General features: G+C 38.7%; 1 protein-coding gene across 2 annotated transcripts in view; it reads right to left on the bottom strand.

Annotated features, from left to right (window-relative positions):
* Positions 1-22,826, bottom strand: part of Catsperb (catsper channel auxiliary subunit beta) — a 190,790-nt gene that overhangs the window by 106,047 nt on the left and 61,917 nt on the right. For both annotated transcript variants that reach the window (XM_085830158.1, XM_085830159.1), the window contains exons 8-10: positions 20,846-20,941; positions 20,599-20,717; positions 18,048-18,080 (exon numbers count right to left, since the gene is read on the bottom strand). In XM_085830158.1, coding sequence (XP_085686284.1) covers positions 18,048-18,080; positions 20,599-20,717; positions 20,846-20,941 — 248 coding nt within the window. The remainder of the gene's footprint in view (positions 1-18,047; positions 18,081-20,598; positions 20,718-20,845; positions 20,942-22,826) is intronic.

Below are 22,826 nucleotides of genomic sequence, written 5' to 3'. Positions count from 1 at the left end.
GTCAGCTATTGGATGTATCACAGGGCTCCCAATGGAGAAGCTAGAGAAAGTACCCAAGGAGCTAAAGGGATCTGCAACCCTATTGTTGGAACAACATGATGTACTAACCAGAACCCCGGAGCTCTTGTCTCTAGCTGCATATGTATCGAAAGATGGTCTAGTCGGCCATCACTGGAAAGAGAGGCCCATTGGACTTGCAAACTTTATATGCCCCAATATAGGGGAATGCCAGGGCCAAAAGAATGGGAATGGGTGGGTAGGGATGTGGGGGGCGCTATGGGGGACTTTTGGGATAGCATTGGAAATGTAATTGAGGAAAATATGTAATAAAAAAAAATAAGGCGGAAGTCAAGCAAACCCACCTTCAACCACACACACATAGACACACAGACACACAGACACAGACACACAGACACACACACACACGCACACACACAGAGATATACATGCATGCTTGCACACATGCACACAGGAATGCCTGCCAGCAACTACACATGTCCCCACCCAAAGCAATTATTCAGATAACCTCATAGTCTAATTACTCTCAAATGGAAATAGCTGAAGAAAAACTGTATAGAAACTTTGCAAATGTGATTTTTGCCCATAGAAGCTATTATCATCATTACATTCTTTGGAAAATGAAGACTTGGTCCAAACTCAAAAAAAAAAAAAAAAAAAAAAAAAAAGAATATCTGACAGACATTTCTATGAAGGAGGAATTATAATGGACTTGACTACTTGTCCTGGAAAATCTTGGCCGTCAACTTCCCTGCATCCACTATGCCCAGTTTAGACAGCATTCTGTTTGCATTTGACGCAAGGGCATTTTCTTGTCCAGTGGCTAGCTTACCACATATGAAGCCAACTCTACATGGAGGTTCTTTGATTGCCTGTCATGTTCTTTGAAGTGGAATAAGATTCTGCCAGCATCAGAAATATCTTATTGTCAAAAATGTCTTAAATTAATAAAATATCTTTAAATGTCATTTTCTTAGTCAGGGTTTCTATTCCTGCACAAACATCATGAGCAAGAAGCAAGATGGGGAGGAAAGGGTTTATTCAGCTTACACTTTTAGGTCCCTGTTCATCACCAAAGGAAGTCAGGACTGGAACTCAAGCAGGTCAGGAAGCAGGAGCTGATGCAGAGGCCATGGAGGGATGTTCCTTACTGGTTTGCTTCCTCTGGCTTGCTCAGCTTGCTTTCTTATAGAACCTAATACTACTAGCCCAGGGATGGCACCACCCACAGTGGACTCTCCCCTCTTGATCACTAATTGAGAAAATGCCTTACAGCTGGATCTCATGGAAGCATTTCCTCAACTGAAGCTCCTTTCTCTGTGATAACTCCATCCTTTGTCAAGTTGACACACAAAACCAGCCAGTACAATTGGCCCCTTGTCAACTTGACACACAAACACATCACTCTTAAGCCTCAACCCTTACTTTCTTATTCATCCCCAAGATCTAAATGACTTTAAAAGTCCCACAGTCTTGCATATTAAAGTTCAATCCCTTTAAAAATAACCAATATCTTTTAAAATTCAAGGTCTTTTAAAAATCCAAAGTCTCTTAACTGTGGACTCCACTAAAATACCTTCTTTGTTTAAGAGGCACTGTCACAATCAAAAGCAAAATCAGACTCCAGCCTTCCAATGTTTGGGATCCAACTCACAATCTTCTGGGCTCCTCCAAGGGCTTGGGTCACTTCTCCAGCCCTACCCTTTGTAGCACACACCTTGTCTTCTAGGTTCCAGCTGCCTGTAATCCACTGCTGCTGCTGTTCTTGGTAGTCATCTCATGGTACTGGCATCTACAAAACACTGCTGTCTTCCACTGAAAGTAGGGGCTTCACCAATAGCCTCTCATAGGCTCTCTTCATGGTGTCAAGCCTCATTGCCTTTGCATGACCCCTTCAGTCCTGGGCCATCAATTGCTACTGAGGCTTCGCCTACACCAATGGCCTTCTGCAGCCTCTCACAGTGCTGAACCTCAGCTGTTCTGCATGACCCCTTCAGACCTTCAAAACCAGTACCATCTGGTGACTCTTACAAATTAACCAAGTCCAGCCACAGCACAAGGCACAACATTGACTATCTCTGGAACCACAGCCTCTATGCTTTCAAAAACCACTTCACAGTGGATTTCACCTCAATGATGCTGGTCTCTTCTTAACCACCATTAATTTCTTAGCTCCAGCTAACCAAAACCAATAGTCTCAGTAACACAAAGTTTTGCTTTACTGGCTCTGGTATGTTGTTAATCACAGCTGATTCTTCAGCCCCAGCTGAAAACCACAGAATCTCACAACCATAATAGCTAAGGCCCTGATAATAGTCTTTAATCTTCCCTCTGAAATTTCACAAGCCAGGCCTCCATCTTCTGCACTGTTCTCAACATTATCTTACAAGCTCCTATACAACATCCCACAGAGCTCTTAACACAGAATGGTTCTTCTAGCCCAAAGTTCCAAAGTCCTTCCACAGTCCTCCCAAAAACATGGTTAGGTTGTCACAGGAATATCCCTCTCCTCGTACCAACTTCTGTATTAGTTAGGGTTCTCTAGAGTCACAGAACTTATGGGTAGTTTCTATATAGTGAGGGAATTTGTTCACCATTTATCGTCTGTAGTCCAACTCCCATCAATGGTCAGCCTCAGCTGTGAATGGAAGTACAAGTATCTAGCAGTTGCTCAGTCCCACAAGGCAAGCAGTCAAAGAGAGAATAAATCTTCCTTCTTCCAATGTCCTTAGGTAGGTCTCCAGCAGAAGGTGTAGCCCAGATTAAAGGTGTGTGCCACCACGTCTTTAATCCCAGATGACCTTGAACTCAGAGATCTCCCTGTCTTAATCTTCTGGAATTCATAGCCACTATGCCTCAAGATCTCCATGCCAAGATCCAGGTTAGAAACTTGTATTTCCCAGCCTCCAGATTAGGATCACTGGTGAGCCGTCCAATTGTGGACTGTAGTTCATTCCAGATATAGTCAAGTTGGCAACCAGGAATAGCCACTACAGTCATATTTTGTATATCTCTGAGTTTTTTGAAGACCATTTATTTGTGTACAGTACATCTGCATTGTTTTTTTCTATTTATTATCTATTCAATGTAGGAAACATATTTTTATAGTTAACTAAACTAGTATCTAACATGACCATGAGTTTCATTGTCTGACTGCTAAGTTCTTTTTATTTATCCTAAACAGTTTTAAAGCAACTTTAAGAAGACTAGAACTTAACATTAAATTTTAATTATTGCAGAGGTATAATACCTTAGCATGTTGTAGCAAAATATAATCTTAAATCTTAGTATACAAAGTTCTATGCCAATGTAACTGAATATAACCTTAAATTGTATGAACATACAACGATCTATACCAATGTGTCCAAGTATAACCCTAATTTGTATCAATATACAAAGATTTATACCAATGTAAGATTAATGGCTTTTTAATGTTCTTTGGTCTAAAAGTAGATCCAATAATCTACCCTTTTGTTTATCATTCCTATAACCAAACCCTAAATTGACAAGAAACTTCCAACAAACATTTATCCAATAGAATGACCAGCATTTGGTTAAAGATGATTCTTTGTTCTCTGTTGGAGCAGGTAAGGCATTTGTTTTTCTTTATATGTTAGTTTGGACTGCATAGCTAAGATGTAATATAAATTCTTATCTATGACATTTGAAAGGATGACATGATAAGTAATTTTTATTCTAAGGATTTCATTTTTTTTACAATCCTTTTTCTTGTATGTCTATATTTTTATTATCCTGTTTATTTTTGCTTACAAATTTTTCTACACCTACCCACCTCAAAAATAATAATGCAGACTTCTTCCTGTCACAAGGAGATGCAGCGACAGAGAGTGGGGCAGAGTCTGAAGAAGGAAAGGCCATCCAGAGACTGCCCCACCTAGGGATACATCCCATCTGCAGACACCAAACCCAGACACTACTGCTGATGCCAAGAAGCACTTGCTTCCAGGAGCCTGGTGTATCTGTCCCCTGAGAGACTCTGCCAGAGCCTGACCAATACAGATGTGGATGTACAAAGCCAAACATCAGACTGAGAATGGGGACCCCAATGGAGGAGTTAGGGCAAGGACTGAAGTAGTTGAAGGGGTTTGCAACCCCATAAGGAGAACAACAATATCAATCAACCAGACCCCCCAAAACTCCCAGGGACTAACCACCAACGACAGAGTACTCATGGGGGGACCCATGGCTCCAGCTGGATATGTAGCAGAGGATTGTCCTATCTGGCATTAGAGTACTGAGGCAGGTGTGGGTGGACAGGTGGGGGAGCACCCTTATAGAAGCAGGGGGTAGGGGAGAAGATAGGAGTCTGTAGAGGGGAAACTGGGAAGGGGAATAACATTTGAAATGTAAATAAATAAAATAACCATTAAATATGAAAATAAATGGATTTTTTCTAATTTTCTTTTAATGTTTGTATCTATCTTTTCATACCTCTCCTTATCTTGTTTCTCTAAAGCCCTCTGTTTCCAGAAGGCATAGAAAACCAACATGGTTAGTAAAGGAAAGAATCAGGGTTATCAATAGGAAAATAATAAAAATCTGTAATAAGTCATTTTCAGTTAAGTCATTTATTTCTTTTTCTTTTGTTACTAGCTTTGAACCCTTTAAAAGAGCATTTTATGAATTTCAAAAGTTTTTTTTTACTGTGCCTCTCATGTTTATGTGTTTATTTTCTTTAAATGTATCAATTTTAAGTTATTCATATGTATCCATGAAAATTTCAAATCCAGATTACTTCCTTTTTTAACATTAAAATATGACTTTAAACATTTTCTCCTAGGTCAGAAGTTTTTTTTGTATAAATACCCAATTAAAAAAAAAGGAAAGAAAAGAAAAAAAAAGTTTTCTTGTTTTGATATCTTGTCTTCTCTCAGTCTGTCTCTTGCTCCAGCTTCCTTCATTGTGAGTTCTTCACACCCTGTCTTTTGGTTCTCAGTGAGAAGCTTTTCTAACACCCAGAAGCTGCTTCACCAGATCCTCATTCCTCCTCCACTCTGGGAAGTTGTTGGGTCCAGAGGTGTTGGCTCTTTTGGCCAGCATAGCTCCTTCTCAAAGGGACTTAGCCTTCTGCCTCCCTAGAAAAATGATTACCAGTTAGCCTTCTGCCTCCCTAGGAAACTGATTGCTAGTTTTTACTCAGCAGAAGCTCCATAAAGAATTGCCTCTGCTTTGCCTCACTGTTGTTTTGTTTGGTTTGGTCTGGTGTTTGCTTGTTTGTTTTGCAGCTGGCTATGTATGGGCCTTTCTGCACCCTGGGAGTATATTCTAGGAGCCTTGAAATCCTTCTTGAGAAACTGGTAACCGTTTTGTTTTTGTTTGTGTGTAAGTGGTGGTTAGCCAATATGTTTGACCCAGGAGTGGCACTATTTGGAGATGTGGCTTTGTTGGAGTAGGTTTGGCCTTGTTGGAGGAAGTATGTCACAGTGGAGGTGAGCTTCGAAGCTCCTCCCAGGGTAGTAGAGTCAGTCTTCTCCTAGCTGCCTTCAGATGAAGATGTTGGACTCTTAGCTCCTCCTGCACCTTGCCTGGACTATGCCATGCTCCAGCCTTAATCACAATGGACTGAACCTCTGAATCTGTAAGCCATTCCAAATAAATCTTGTCCTTTATAAGAGTTGCCTTGGTCCTGGTGTCTATTCACAGCAGTAAAACCCCAATTAAGACTCTGTGGGCCATCTTGGGTGCAAACTCGGCGGAGGATACCAAGGTCCCCAGAGGACTCTCCACGCTGCAGGCACCCTTGCACACCCAGGATCTTGATATCACTGGTGAGTAGAACACAACATCTGTTCCAAAAAAACCCAGAGGGTCTTGTGCTAACAGGAACAGGGACAAAGGACAAAGACTGGCCCTAGCACACCTAGAATCTTGGGATCACTGAGACCAGTCTACACAGGAGAGCATGTGTGGCAAAAGCAACAGAGCTTCTTGGACAGGGTCCCTTCAGGCCTTCATCCTCAGCCAGGAGGCAGAGTTGAGACCCAGACCCCTGGGCATGTTCCCTGCCAGAAGAAAGTAGGCCTCCAGGGAGAGCACTGACCCCAGGACTCAGAAGGTAGATCTGAGCTCCAGCCTTTTGTGCACCTTCTCTGCAACAGGAGAGCTTGCCTGCAGACTGTGCTCTGACCACTGGGACTCAGGAGAGAGTTGGACTCCCAGGATTGCTGACAGAGGCTAACAATCAAAGGAGGAACAAGCTCCAGCCAGAGACAGCTAGAATATCTAACACCAGAGATTACCAGATGGCAAAAGGCAAACAAAAGAAACTTAATAGCAGAAACCAAGATCACTCCGCCTCATCAGAACCCAGTAAGCCCACCACAGCGAGTCCTGGATGCCCAACACACCAAAAAACCAAGATTCGGTTTTAAAATTATATCTCATGATGCTGGTAGAGGATTTTAAAAAGGGCATAAACAACTTACTTAAAGAAATAAAGGAGAACACTGCTAAACAGGTAGAAGTTCTTAAAGAATTACAGGAAAACACTGCTAAATAGGTAGAAGTCCTTAAAGAGGAAAAACAAAAATCCCTTAAAGAATCACAGGAAAACACAACCAAACAGGTGATGGAATTGAACAAAACCATCCAAGATCTAAAAATGGAACTAGAAACAATGAAGAAAACCCAAAGTGAGACAACTCTGGAGATAGAAATCCTAGGGAAGAAATCTGGAACCATAGAATCTAGCATCAATAACAGAATAGAAGAGATGGAAGAGAGAATCCCAGGTGCAGAAGATTCCATACAGAACATGGACACAACAATCAAAAAAAAAATACAAAATACAAAAATATCCTAACCCAAAACATCCAGGAAATCCAGGACACAATGAGAAGACCAAACCTATGGATAATAGGTATAGATGACAATGAAGATTTTCAACTTAAAGGGCCAGCAAATGTCTTCAACAAAATAATAGAAGAAAAATTCCCTAACCTAAAGAAAGAGATGCCCATGAACATATAAGAAGCCTACAGAACTCCAAATACACTGGACCAGAAAAGAATTCCTCCTGACACATAATAATCAGAACAACAAATGCACTAAATAAAGATAGAATATTAAAAGCAGTAAGGGGAAAAGGTCAAGTAACATATAAAGACAGGCATATTAAAATTACACCAGACTTCTCACCAGAGACTATGAAAGACAGAAGGTCCTGGACAGATGTTATACAGACCCTAAGAGAACACAAATGCCAGACCAGGCTACTCTACCCAGCAAAACTCTCAATTACCATAGATAGGGACACCAAAGTATTCCATGACAAAACCAAATTCACACAATATCTTTCCACGAATCCAGCCCTTCAAAGGATAATAAAGGGAAAACTCCAACACAAGGAGGGAAATTATGCCCCAGAAAAAGCAAGAAAGTAATCCTACAACAAACTTAAAAGAAGACAACCTCAAGACAGAATCCCAACTCTAACAACAAAAATAGCAGGAAACAACAATTACTTTTCCTTAATATCTCTTAATATCAGTGGACTCAATTCCCAAATGAAAAGACATAGACTAAAAGACTGGCTACATAAATAGGACCCAACTTTTAGCTGCTTACAGGAAACCCACCTCAGGGACAAAGACAAAAACTACCTCAGAGTAAAAGGCTGGAAAACAATTTTCCAAGCAAATGGTCCGAAGAAACAAGCTGGAAAAGCCATTCTAATATCGAATAAAATTGACTTCCAACCCAAAGTTATCAAAAAAGACAAGGAGAGGCACTTCATACTCATCAAAGGTAAAACCTTCCAAGATGAACTCTCAATTCTGAATATCTATGCTCCAAATGCAAGGGCATCCACATTCATTAAAGAAACTATAGTAAAGCTCAAAGCACACATTACACCTCACACAATAATAGTGGGAGACTTCAACAACCCACTCTCTTACAATGGACAGATCCTGGAAACAGAAACTAAACAGAGACACATTGTAACTAACAGAACTTATGAAAGAAATGGACTTAACAGATATCTACAGAACATTTTATCCTAAAACAAAAGGATATATCTTCTTCTCAGCAACTCATGGTACCTTCTCCAAAATTGACCACATAATTGGTCACAAAACAGGCCTCAACAGATACAAAAATATTGAAATCATCTCATGCATCTTAAAAGATGACCAGGGACTAAGGCTGATCTTCAATAACAACATAAATAATAGAAAGCCAACATTCACGTGGAAGCTGAACAACACTCTACTCAATGATATCTTGGTTAAGGAAGAAATTAAGAAATCAAAGACTTTTCAGACACTTAATGAAAATGAAGCCACAACATACTCAAACTTATGGAACACACACTGAAAGCCTTCCTAAGAGGAAAACTCATAGCTCTGAGTGCCTCCAAAAAGCAACTGGAGAGAGCATACACTATCAGCTTGACAGCACACCTAAAAGCTCTAGAACAAAAGGAAGCAAGTTCACCCAAAAGGAGTAGATGGCAGAAAATAATCAAATTCAGGGATGAAATCAACCAAGTGGAAACAAGAAGAACTATTCAAAGAATCAACCAATGGAGGAACTGGTTCTTTGAGAAAATCACCAAGATAGACAAACCCTTAGCCAGGCTCACTAGAGGGCACAGGGACAGTATCCTAATTAACAAAATCAGAAATGAAAATGGACACATAACAACAGAATCTGGGGAAATGCAAAACACCATCAGATCCTTCTACAAAAGGCTATACTCAACAAAACTGGAAAACCTGGATGAAATGGACAATTTCCTAGACAGATACAAGGTACCAAAGTTAAATCAGGATTATATTAATGACCTAAACAGTCCCATATCCCCTAAAGAAATAGAAGCAGACATTAATAGTCTCCCAACCCAATAAAGCCCAGGACCAGATGGGTTAGTACAGAGTTCTATCAGACCTTTAAAGAAGACCTAATTCCAATTCTCCTCAAATTATTCCACAAAATAGAAACAGAAGGTACTCTACCCAATTCATTCTATGAAGCCATAATTACTCTGATACCTAAACCACATAAAGACACAACATAGAAAGAGAACTTCAGACCAATTTCCCTTATAAATATCGATGCAAAAATACTCAATAAAATTCTCCCAAAGGGAATCCAAGAACACATCAAAACGATCATCCATAAGGATCAAGTAGGATTCATCCCAGGGATACAGGGATGGTTTAATATACGGAAATCCATCAACATAATCCAGTATATAAACAAACTCAAAGACAAAAACCACATGATCATCTTGTTAGATGCTGAGAAAGCATTTGACAAATTCCAACACCCCTTCATGATAAAAGTCTTGGAAAGATCAGGAATTCAAGGCCCATACCTAAACATAATGCAAGTAATATACAGCAAACCAGTAGCCAACATCAAACTACATGGCGAGAAGATGAAAGCAATCCCACTAAAATCAGGGACTAGACAAGGCTGCCTACTTTCTCCCTACCTACTCAATATAGTACTTGATGTCCTAGCCAGAGCAATTTGACAACAAAAGGAGATCAAGGGATACAAATTAGAAAGGAAGAAGTCAAAATATCACTATTTGCATATGGTATGATAATATATGTATATATGTGTGTGTTGTGTGTGTGATCCTACAAATTCCACCAGAAAACACCCTAAACCCGATAAACTGCTTCAGTGCAGTAGCTGGATATAAAATTAACTCAAACAAATCAGTGGCCTTTCTCTACACAAAGGATAAACAGGGTGAGAAAGATATTAGGAAAACCACATCCTTCTCAATAGTCACAAGTAGTCTAAAATACTTTCGTGTGACTCCAAGCAAGTGAAAGATCTGTATGAGGAGAACTTTAAGCCTCTGAAGAAAGAATTCAAAGATCTCAGAAGACGAAAAGATCTCCCATGATCATGGATTTGCAGGATTAATATAGTAAAAATGTCTATCTTGCCGAAAGCAGTCTACAGATTCAATGCAATCCCCATCAAAATTCCAACTCGGTTCTTCACAAAGTTAGAAAGGGAATTTTTCAAATTCATCTGGAATAACAAAAAAACCTAGGATAGCAAAAACTATTGTCTACAATTAAAGAACCTCTGGTCGAATCACCATGCCTGACATTAAACTGTGCTACAGAGCTATTGTCATAAAAACTGCATGGTACTGGTACAATGACAGACAGGTAGACCAATGGAATAGAATTGAAGACCGAGAAATGAACCCACACACCTATGGTCACTTGATCTTTGAAAAGGGAGCTAAAACCATCCAGTGGAAAAAAGACAGCATTTTCAACAAATGGTGCTGACACAAACTGGCGGTGAGCATGTAGAAGAATTCGAATTGATCCATTCTTATCTCCTTGTACTAAGCTCAAGTCTAAGTGCATCAAGGAACTCCACACAAAACCAGAGACACTCAAACTTATAGAGGAGGTGGGGAGAAACTTTGAATATATGAGCACAGGGGAAAAATTACTGAACAAAAAAAAGCAATGGCTTGTGCTGTAAGATTGAGAATTGACAAATGGGACTTCATAAATTGCAAAGCTTTTGTAAGGCAAAATATACTGTCAATAAGACAAAAAGGCCACCAACAGATTGGGGAAAAAAATCTTTACCAATCCTAAATCAGATAGGGGAATAATATCCAATATATATTAAAAAAAAAAACTCAAGAAGATGGACTCCAGAAAACTAAACAACCCTATTTAAAAATTGCAAACTTTATATGCCTCAGTACAGGGAATGCCAGGGCCAAGAAGAGGGTGTGGATGGGGAGGGCATGGGGAACTTTTTGATAGCATTGGAAATGTAAATAAAGAAAATACCTAATAAAAATAAATAAATTAATTAAAAATAAAAGAAAATTAGCAATGGACACTGAAAATAAATTCTCTCCTTAACTTCTTAAAACAAAAAGAAAATTTCAAAAATATTTGCATTTTTAAAAAAAAAATGGAGTACAGAGCTAAACATAGAATACTCAACTGAGGAATATCAAATGGCTGAGAAGCACCTGAAAAATTGTTCAACATCCTTAATCAACAGGGAAATGCAAATCAAAACATCCTTGTGATTTCACCTCCACCAGTCAGAATGGCTAAGATAAAAAATTCAGGTGACAGCAGATTCTGGTGAGGATGTGGTGAAAGAGGAACACTACTCTATTGTTGCTGGGATTGCAAGCTGGTACAACCACTCTGGAAATCAGTCTTGTGGGTCCTCAGAAAACCAAACATAGTACTACAGGAAGATCCAGCAATTCCTCTCCTGGGCATATACCCAGAAGATTTTCCAACTTGTAATAAGGACACATGTTCCATTGTGTTCATAGAAGCCTTATTTATAAGAGCCAGGAGCTGGAAAGAACCCTGATGTCCCTCAACTGAGGTATGGTTACAGAAAATGTGGTACATTTACACAATGGAGTACTACTCAGAAATTAAAAACAATGAATTCATGAAATTCTTAGGCAAGTGGATGGATCTGGAAGGTATCATCATGAGTGAGGTAACCCAATCACAAAAGTACAAACATGATATGCACTCACTGATAAGGGGATATCAGCCCAGAAACTTAGAATACCCAAGATACAATTTGCAAAACACAATTAAATCAAGAAGAAGGAAGGCCAACGTGTGGATATGTCACTCCTTCTTAGAATAGGGAACAAAATAGTCATGGAAGGAGTTTCAGAGACAAAGTTTGGAGCCAAGACGAAAGGATGGACCATACAGAGACTACCCCACCCGGGGATCCATCCCATAAACTACCACCAAACCCAGACACTATTGCATATGCCAGAAAGATTTTCCTGACAGGACCCTGCCATAGCTCTGTCATGAGGCTATTCCAGTGCCTGGCAAATACAGGAGTGGATGCTCACAGTCATCTATAGGCTGGAACAAAGGGCCCCCAGTTGAGGAGCTAGAGAAAGTACCCAAGGAGCTGAAGGGGTCTGCAACCCTATAGGTGGAACAACAAAACGAACTAACCAGTGTCCCCAAAGCTCGTGTCTCTAGCTGCATATGCAGAAGATGGCCTAGTTGTCCATCATTGGGAAGAGAGGTCCCTAGGTCTTGCAAACTTTATATGCCCCAGTACAGGGGAATGCCAGAGCCAAGAAGTGGGAGTTGCTGTGTAGTGGAGCTGGGCGGAGGGAGGGTAGAGGGAATTTTCGGGATAGCATTTGAAATGTAAATAAAGAAAATATCTAATTTAACGAAAGGGAATACATAGATTCTGAATATATAAAAATGTGCCTTTGATCTCAATACCCTGGTAGACAAAGGCAGAGACTGATCGGTTCCTTGTGAGTTGAGGCCAGCCTAATCTACAGAGCAAATCCAAATCAGCCTGGGCTACAGAGAGAAACCATGCCTTAATAAATAAGAGTGATTGTTTTTAAATTATCAAAGATACTAATTTCCAAAGAAGGAAGAAAGAAATTGGAATTGATATAAATGTTTTAAGGGTACATAGATGATAAGTAAATCCAGGCCTTCAATGTCAAAACACGGGGAATAAAGGCAATGACAAGTAAGTTGGTAAATTTGAGGCCAGCCTAATTTATAGAACAGATCCAATCAACTTGGGCTACAAAGAGAAACATTGTCTCCATAAATATTACTAACTAATTTAAATTGTTTTAATTATCAAAATGAAGGTGGTTATACATTTGATGGTTATGATGGCATTACAAATTGTCTGTGACAGAATTCAAAATGGAGCAGATCTAAATAAAATAGATAGATTCAGGGCCTGCTAAATTGGAGCAGTCTGTACTTTTAATGACTTCAAATTACTGAACCAAAGGCAAGCTACATTAAGAAGAGAGGTTATGTATGTATGTTAACAAGAAAGAAACAAAGGATTTGGATTCCTTCCAAACTAATAAAGGTCAGATTTGATAGAGGAAGACCTGCTAAAGATCTTAGTTTCGGACAGGAAAAAAAAAAAAATCAAGACGACCGAACAAGAGGGATAATGTGATTTGCTGATCCCTCTTCATGGAAACAGCCCTGAACTAGCTGAGACATAAACTGTCTCTATCCATAACTTCAGCTATGCATAGCCAATGGATCTTGTTGGTATAGAGTTCTCAAGATTCATAATGTGATAGTTTCATTTAGTATGAGTGGGGATTTATATTACAATTGGTTATATGTTCAAACTGACTCATGAAGAAAGCCAATTGTCTTTACCTGCTCAAATGAGGAGCAAAAATTCATCTTTAACTGATCTCTGCACATTCCATACATAATGTTAATATAAAAATATATATTACCTTTAAAACTTTAGGTTCACTAAGGAAAAAAAAAAAGAAAAAGAAAACCAACAAACCAACAATCAAGAATACAGCCCTGATAGGATTCAGCCTCAAGGATGTTAAGATGCCAAGACCTGCTCTGCTGTTCCATCTCCCTATGAGATCGTACCTCAAACTGATACTGTTAGATGTGCTTCTGAAACAGCTTCAAAAAGGACCACTAATCCCAAATGACCTTGGTTCATCCATCCTTTCAGACTGTTCCACTCAGGATTGCAATTAACCCTGAACTTTCTCAACACATAGAGACTGGGCAATAAATGCTAGAGCTAGTTTTCTTTTTATCCATTTTCCCATTTCATTTGGGCCCCAAACAGGACTTCTTTGCCCCAATACAGCAGGAAGCAATTATAAGGAGACTGTCATCATATTCCCTTAAGTCAAGGAGGATGGTTTGGGTCATTTTTTAAATTAGACGTATATTGTCAGTTTAAGGGATAATTTACAAATAATTATGTCCTTAGATGGGGAGGAAACTAAATAGAGAAGATAGATTCAGGGATTTTTATTTTTTCCTTCCTTTTCTATATCCTTTCTTACATAAAGGGTAGGGGGTTGAGAAGGAAAAGAGGGGATATAGAAATATTATATAAAGTAAACAAATGGTGGTAGATTATTGAATCTACCCCTTTAAATAAAAAATATCCTATAGCCATAATCATATATTGATATAGATCATTTTATATTAATGCAAAATTGAGGTTATATTTTGCTATATTTATATAAAATTTTGTAGACTGATACAAGCTTAAGGTTTCCATTGGTATAAATCTTTGTATATTGATACAAAATTAAACATTAATTGTGTTTTAACATAATACAGGTATGTTTCAATTTTTACATAGGTATTGTGTCTATGCTACACATTTAAATATACAAGATTTAGTCCCAGTTGTTTTACTAGCTGCTATTTCAAACTGTTTAAGATAATGAGTAATGCAAGTTAAGAGTCAGAGAGTCAAACTCATGGCCATGTGAGATACTAATCTAAATTGTACATCCTGGATTAAACAGATAATACGTAGCTAGAGACAAGCAAATTTTGCTTGCTCAGGTATGCTATGAATAGACAGATGATCTTCAAAAGCATCAGAGATCCACAGAATATAGCATGTACAATTATTTCATTATTAAGAGCTCTTTGACTATGAGACAGGTCTGCTCTTGACAATATAGCCATTCCACTTGAAAGATGATGAGCATCCATAACCTCCATGTAAAGTTGCTTCGGTCGAGGCAAGCTGGCCACTGGGCAAAAAATGCCCTAATTTCATCTACAGACAGAATGTGGCCCTAAAAGGACAAATGGACACAGGACAGTCAACTGCTAAGCTCTACCAAGAGAGGGTAAGGTAATCCTTCATACTTCCTCCTTCACCTAAGGGCTGTCAGATGTTCTGGACAAGATGGCTGAAGGTAGATGCTCCAACAGTATAAAGAATGTTGGATACTGTCCAGAAAGTCTGCTGTCTCTGCCATATTTATAATTTTTGGAAGCTGCATTCCTGCATACTCAAGTAATACTTATCCCTTCCCAGGTCTCTGATGGGTTTGAAGACTAGATAGTCATAGTCTTATTATAAGCCTAATGGTTTTCAATTTAAAAAGATGTTCTAAGTCTAAGAAGATGTTCTTACTTTAATAATATGGATTTGAATAGAAAATGATTTAGATATGGGACTCTAAACTCACCAAGACAGGATAGATGATAGGCTATCTAAGTTGTCAAATATAAATTGACAGGCTTTTATAAATGAATATCATACCTTATAGTTTTCATAATTGTTATAATTGTATTCAATTCATATTTAAGGAGAAAAGAGCACTTTATTGGACAAAACAGGAAGTTGTTTGTGGCTCAGTCTTTCGCTAAATATTGTAAGGTACTGACCACCAAGGTCTGGTTGTCCCCATGGACCTAAAAAATCTGTTTGCAGATTCAAGTGAGAGTACATGACCTTGTTGCTCACACCAAGATATCCATGATTGCTGAATAAATATGTCTATAGCCTGAAGCTGAGCAGAATTGAGATAGGCAGTGTTTGGAGTTCCTAGGCTTGGTGTCTGAGGATAACCATGATGGAAAGACAGAGGAGGAAACCATCATGGGGTAGGTGAGTCAAAAAAAAAAAAAAAAAAAAAAAAAAAAGGGCCATGAGGGTTAGCCAATTGGAGTTAAGAGCTGCCCAGATAGAACATGGCAAAGTATAAAATGGTATTATCAATGGAAAAATAGTATAGAAGGTAGATGTCTGCTCAGCTTTAGTATGGATTAGGGCTTATTACAATTATAAAAGTTGTATGGCTGTTAGCCAGGAACCAAATGATCAAAGATGTGGCAGAAACCCCAGATTGAGATTAATTATATTCTATAGCATTGCAGTTTTCACTTAGCCCAGCTAGCTCCCAAATAATCAAGGCAGAATATTTTAATTATTTGACAGATTTATGGCACAACTCAGCAGTATTGATCTATTTTAATCCCCTCGACTAATCTGCCTACCTCCCAGCCCAACCCCCCACGATGCTTGCATTTTGTGGCTTTCTCTGCTCCAGCTGTTTTCTTTTTCTTTTTCTTTTTTAACAGTGACATGAACAAACCAGTTTTTATTTTACTCAACCAGATGTTAGCATATGTCATCAACAAATACAGAAAGAATGGCTTCCATTTTAATGTACACCCTGATTGTATAGGAAAAAAACTCCAAGGATCTAAGAATAACTTGTAACTCAATAGCACAATTCAAATGCACATTTGAGGTATACCTGAGGTGATATGCATATCTGCACTATCCAGTTCAGTGGCCAAAGACATCCATTCCTGTTAACATTTGAAACATGGACCAATAGACTAAAGAATAGCATTTTAATTTTATTTCATTACAGTTGACTGCATTTATATTTAAATCATCACATACAACTAGTCCCTACGGGATGGCCCAGCTCTAGACTAAACTCAGCAAGTGACACTCTGGTTTGAAATCTAGTACAAAATGATTCATATTCAGAGATACGAAAAGCTTTTTGTTGGTTTCCAGCTCTTACTTTACTCTAGTAATCCCATCCAGCTGTTTTCTAATGATGTCTCCTGGACCCTCTTCTCATGCTTGGATTCTCACTTCCTATCTCTCAACCACTCCCCTGGCTGGTTGAAGTCCAACTCTGTTCTCTGCCCTGCTCAGCCATTGGCTGATCAGGTTTTGACACATCAGAGAATAAATGAGGTGCAATGTTGTGGTCGTTTGAACATGCTAGGCCCAGGGAGTAGCACAATTAGGAGGTGTGGCCTTGTTGGAGGAAGTGTGTCACTGTGGACATGAACATTGAGACCTTCCTACTTCCTGCTTGAGAGTTATCCTGACTGCCTTTAGATCAAGATCTGAAACTCTCAGCTCCTTCTCTAGCACATGTATGTCTTGATGCTGCCATTTTTCTTGCCATGATGATAACGGACTGAACCTCTGAAATTGTAAGCCACCCCCAATTAAATGTTGTCCCTTACAAGAGTGACCTTGGCCATAGTGTCTCCTCACCTCAGTAAAACCCTAACTAAGACAAATGCTTACGCAACATTGAGGCAGGAGATACTTAGAATAGGCATGACAACATGATGCTGTTCTCTACCCTGTTCTGATTACTACCAGACATGGGGGCAGAGAAATCAGCATTCACATAATACAAGGATAATCTTTACACAATCGGTGCACAATATTAGTCCCACAATAACTTATTCATGAAAACCTTTAAATGTCCTCAAATTGATACTGGTGGTTATTATACAACTCCACAAATACACAAAATACCATAGAGTTGAACATACAGAAAAGGTAAGGTTTATACCATGTAAATTTTACCTTGATAAAACTGCTAAGCAAAGCACCTTTCAAGAATGAGTGCTCCATTATTTATTTGAATTATGCTATATCATTACTGAAATTATCCAGTTAAAATAAAACTTTTGAGTTTTCTTAAAAGCCTTAAGGTTTGCAGGGTACCATGATTATTATTATTAATCTGGACAATTTTAATATAGAACCTTTAGTGTGCCTTGGACTATGCTATGCCTCTCCCTTCTGTTTAGATGATTCATGCATTTTTCTCTATGAATCCAAACTGGAACGGTCCAGTGACTAGCCTTAGGAATGATTTCACTTATGTGAGGCTGACCTCAAGCCAAGGATGTTTGACCCTGAGTCACAGGATTGTTCGTTCTTAGAGTCCTGAGGATGAGCTTTTTCTCTGCAGGATCCTCTACTTGCCTATCCTCTACTGCTCTACCATGCCACGAGCCATGTCCTCATAGTTTGGTTTGTATTCTGTTCTTTAGACAGAGTACCCTGAATTTGGTGAGATAATTCCCATGCTATATTGTTTTGCTAGAACAAGTAAATGTTTGTGTACATTGAATATATTGGTATTGCTAGGAATTGAACCCAGAGCCTGAACGTGAAAGGCAAAGACTCTACCACTGAGCTACATCTCCTGATATAGCAATGTTAGCAATCTCCAGAGCAATCTGAGCAAGCCCAGAGAGAACTGAACAGTAGGAAATTGTGGCTACTGAAATGAGAAGGGCCTGATAGCTATAGAGAAAAGTTTTTAGTTTAAACTGAAAATATTTTATGGTAGCAAAAAAGGTCTAGACTGTGAATTATTGCTCTGCAAGTTACGAAGTGAATAGGTATCTTCTAAACCAATATTAGGAAATCAAAAGTCTTACCCTTTCAAATCCACAAAACTCTGCTCTGGAAAGCTGTAGGAAGAATGAAGAGGAGGAAGAAGAGGAAGAGGAGGAGGAGGAAGAGGAGGAGGATGAGGAGGGAGAGAAGGAGGAGGAGGAGAAGGAGAAGTAGGAGAAAGGAGGAGAAAGAAGGAGAAAGAAGAAGAAAAGAAGAAGAAGAAGAAGAAGAAGAAGAAGAAGAAGAAGAAGAAGAAGAAGAAGAAGAAGAAGAGAAGAAAGTTAAAAATTTAGTACCTTTTCAGAAGTTATAATAAACTTTGTATTTAATTTTACCACAAAGAATCCTTTGTTTCCTTTTGTGTTCCAGCAAAAATGTGGCCAAACATTTATGTAGCTTCTCCTTTAATCTGTTGATGGAACTTAATTGTATGCACATAGCTCCATCTAAATGTACATTTTTCTTCTCTTCATCCCAGCATTATGTTAGCTTTATATATACATATATATGCATGTCTTTCTGCTTGAGGAAACTTTCTATTCTCTGTAGCAAGGCCTGGATATACAGTCCCAATTTCATTTCTACTTGCTTCGTGGTGGAATAATTTTCAGTTGCCTTATCACAGAAATTTCTAACAGGATTGAATACAGTTCTATGCAGAATTTTGGGGTCTTCCTTATTTTTAATCAGTTTGTAATTTTATGTATGTATGGGGACAGCATGGCACTTCAATGTACTGGTAGGTGTATAATTATAATCAGGATAGTTGGCACATCCATCAACATAGGCATTTATCATTTCTCAGACAACACTTAATTTATGTTAATTTTAATATAATGTTTAGTTCTATAAATTAACTTACAGCATTTTGGGACCCTATTGACCAATAAATAAATATACAAGTATTTATGGGTAAATGATATCTTTCCCATTGCATATATTTAAAGTTTGCCACAAATGGTAAGCAATAAAACTAGTGGCAATTTCAAGTCATACACCAAATAATATGAAGCAAAGGGAAAGGTTGCTGAATCATATTCACATCTTTTTAACTTTTATGATTATTGGTTCTGAGATTGCTGGGAGCTTCATACCAGGCTGGGTCCTCTCTGATGCAACTGAGGGAGAAGAGCATAGGGTTGCTTTTTATAACTTATGCCTATCTTTATTTTAAGTTACTCTGAGGCCAGAAGCTGCAGGCCTCTAGATCTATTGAAGCTTGTTGCTAACATCTGGATAGTAGGTAAAGGATTTATTGCTATTGCTTTCTTCTCTGTCCAAGCAGCCAGAAGCCTCTGTGGCTAGGCTGGATAACTCTTTGTGAACCAGAGAAGAAGGAAAGGAAAGAAAATTTGCATTTTCTACAGGCAAATATGCGCAGACCCATAAACATTCATATACTCACACTCTGGGCAGGCCCTTACAATCTGCCTCAATTAACTACAAAAGTATTCATGGATGTTTGCAAATGTGCACATATACCTACACACATAGATATAGACAAACAGACATGTACAACTGGATGGATAAATGGATGGGTGGATGGATAGATAGATGGATAGATGGATAGATGGATAGATGGATTCCTCAAGACAAACCATCCAAAAAACAAATTTATTTTTCCTTGTACTTTTTATACCTTCTTAAACAAAAAGTTCTTTAGAAACCTACCTCAGAGTTAAATGTTACATAAAATGGAAGTTGCAGAAGGATGTTGATATTAAATTCAAAGCAGTGTTTTATTCTAATATGCTCATTGTATGTTTAAAGGAACAATTTTTACATAGCCTTGCCTTTTCATAATACACACCTGTGGCTTTACCCTTGGTTTGTTTGTTTGTTTGTTTGTTTGTTTTGAGACAGGGTTTCTCTGTGTAGCCCTGGCTGTCCTGGAACTCACTTTGCAGACCAGGCTGGCCTCAAACTCAGAAATTCGCCTGCCTCTGCCTCCCAAGTGCTGGGATCAAAGGCATGTGCCACCACCACCATTTATCCTTGGTAATAAATGTTTTTCCTTGAATCTATTTTTCCCAGCCTATTTTGCTTTTTAGTGTGATTATGAAAGCTCACTGTATTTCTTATTATGCAGCCTTTCCTTGCTTTTATGAGGAGTAGGCATATTCTATTCTTAATTCTAACTTTATTACATTTTTATAGCAAAGCAACTAAGGCCATTCCTTAAACCTTGCTTCCTAAAATTATTTTAATCAAATCAGGAATTGTGCAGAATCATCAATTTCATCTAACAGCATTAATTCGTGAAAGTTCATCTTTATGTTGATATGCATGAAATCTGATCAATAGAATGGGGCAATGCCAAGGGATTATTATATTAATTTAATAATGTGAGGAAAAGTATATAAGCTACAAGAAGCAATCCTGAGTTCTCTTTGGGACCTTGACTCATAGAGCTCACCCACCAATGACCATGCAAAAAAATGGTGGACCACCTACATACAGGAAGGCTATCTGTTAACCTTAGCCTTTCCTAGATAGCTCTTGACAACTACTCATCACTCAATTGAAAAATATTTCTTTGTATACCATAGACTATATTAATAGTTACAAGGAAATACAAAGCAATTTTCATACCTTTATCTGTGAAGTGGTTGGATAACGAAGATCACTACTTACATAAAGACCCAAAGAGGTAAGGATGACTAAAAAATGATTTGTTAAAACCAAATCTATCACTGTGAGTTCTTGGTGTTCTGAAGGAAGAAATCAGATCACACCATAGATTAGAAACAGTGAGCTCTTTAGCAAAGTCATTTCTGAAATACTGAATGCAGTTTGATATCAATGATATGATGAAGATGAAGACAGCCAGAAAAATTACCATCTTTAAGTTCTGCATAGATTATCTCTGTGAGGTCATGCCATATGCATTCCTTATAGGTCCAAAATCCAGAAATGGTTTTTCCTATGAAAACACCTACCATGAAAAAAAAAAAAGTAATTAAAGCCAGGCAACTTTAGAGAACTCTGTAAACATTCTATACCTTCAATCCAGGCTCCTCCATGCTGTATTAGACAAGGTTGACTAGAACTGACAGAATGAATATCTATCTATCTATCTATCTATCTATCTATCTATCTATCTATCTATCTGCTATAAACAGGCATTCATCTGAAGAAGATCATTGACTAATTAGAATGCCATATAGGCTGTGGTCCAGCTGCTCCAACAATGGCTGGCTAACAACAGATAGTCCAGGAATGCAGAAATTGTTCAGTCCACCTGACTGGGTGTCCCAGCTGATCTTGAGCATATGCCAGAGTCCTGAAGAAGTCAGTTCTAATGCCAATGAAGGAATATACTTTCTAGCAATGGTAAGGGCAACAGGCAAAACCCAAAAGCTTACTTCTTCCATGTCCTCTATATAAGATGCCACCAGTGGATGGATGTATCCCTGATTAAAGGTGAGCCTATCCACTTTATATGATTTAATTAAGAAAAAAAAAACCCTCATAGGATGTGGAGAGCTTTTGGAGGCACTTGGCAGGAATCTGACATTGGGCCAGGACAAGAAAGTAAGTTCAGGCAGAAATCTACTTTTAGGCTAGAACAAAGAAGTAGGCTTCAGGCAAGAATCTGACTTTTTGGGCTAGGACTGGGAAGTAGGCTCAGGTATCTTGGTCATCCTGATAAGTCCTTAGAAACAGTGATCTGGGAGTGATCATGGAACTTTGTTAATTGCCTTGCTTGTTTCTTGACCATTTGTGTTTATTGTATTGCTTGTTCCTCAACCTAGAACTGATCTTAATACTTGAATGTAATTAAAATGGTATAAAAGCAGATTGGGAAAAAATTAAACCTGCCTCAGCCTCAGAACTGGCTGGGGTCATGCTACAATGTTGTCTGATTGTCTTTTTACTTTTTAATACTCACTCTTGCCCTGGAGAACCTGTTGACTGATTGAGCTGGCCTGGTCAACAGGTGTATCCAGCCTTTTTAGGTTTTAATAGATTCTAGATGTAGTGAGGCTGACAGCCAAGAATCGCCATCATGAGTTTACCTCTTGTCAACTTGACAAACAATCATATCTCCTTATATCATGGTTAATTTCCAAATGAAACCAATAACCATGCCATAATTATGCCTCTCATGATATACCATTTGTCCTAGTGGGGCTGAGGTACTGGGGAACTAGGAAGAGCTGGTCTGGAGTAGGAGTGGGGTTGAGTCATATCCAACCCCAGAACTCTTGTCTTGAGATCAGTAGGAGTTTGGACCACTGCTTCCCCTGCCTTGGGCCTTTGTGTCTTGTACTGCCCCCTACCTTTGCCCCAACCAATAGAGGTCATGTATTCACAACCAAGTTAAACTTAACCTCTCTTATATTGTCATGGTCAAGTTCAGCCAGGTTAAACTCAACCTGTCCTTATATTGGTCAGGGGCAACAGAACTTAAAGTTGTGGGAATAGGAAGCAAAAACTTTTCTAGTGGATCACTAGAAGTGATAGTGAGTGGGACTATTTTTTTTTATCACCCCTTGATTCCCAGACTTGTGGATCCTGGGTATAGAAGAGATAATACTGTTATCTGATCCTATTCAAAGCATACAACAGTTAGTCCTGCCAATGAGTACACTTGCTTGAATACCTCTACCAACTCCACAAAGGTTTTAATAACCTTTGTTCTCCCTCTCTGTCCAAAATTAAAATGAGATTCTCAATGAAGCCTGCCTCCAGAGAAGTCTGTTTCTCTCAGCTCTCACACATTGCCAGAGGTCTCTGTCACCCCTGACCATTTTGCCTCCTGATTCCTCCCCTCAGGTTCCCTGCACCCCTACCACCACCACCACCACCCCTGGCCT

The sequence above is a fragment of the Mus caroli genome, unplaced genomic scaffold (genome assembly GCF_978045245.1).
Source record: "Mus caroli unplaced genomic scaffold, Mus_caroli_1 scaffold_14, whole genome shotgun sequence".
NCBI classification, from domain to species: Eukaryota; Metazoa; Chordata; class Mammalia; order Rodentia; family Muridae; genus Mus; species Mus caroli.
Note: the sequence above shows the minus strand (reverse complement) of the source record. Positions and strands in the feature narration are given on the sequence as shown.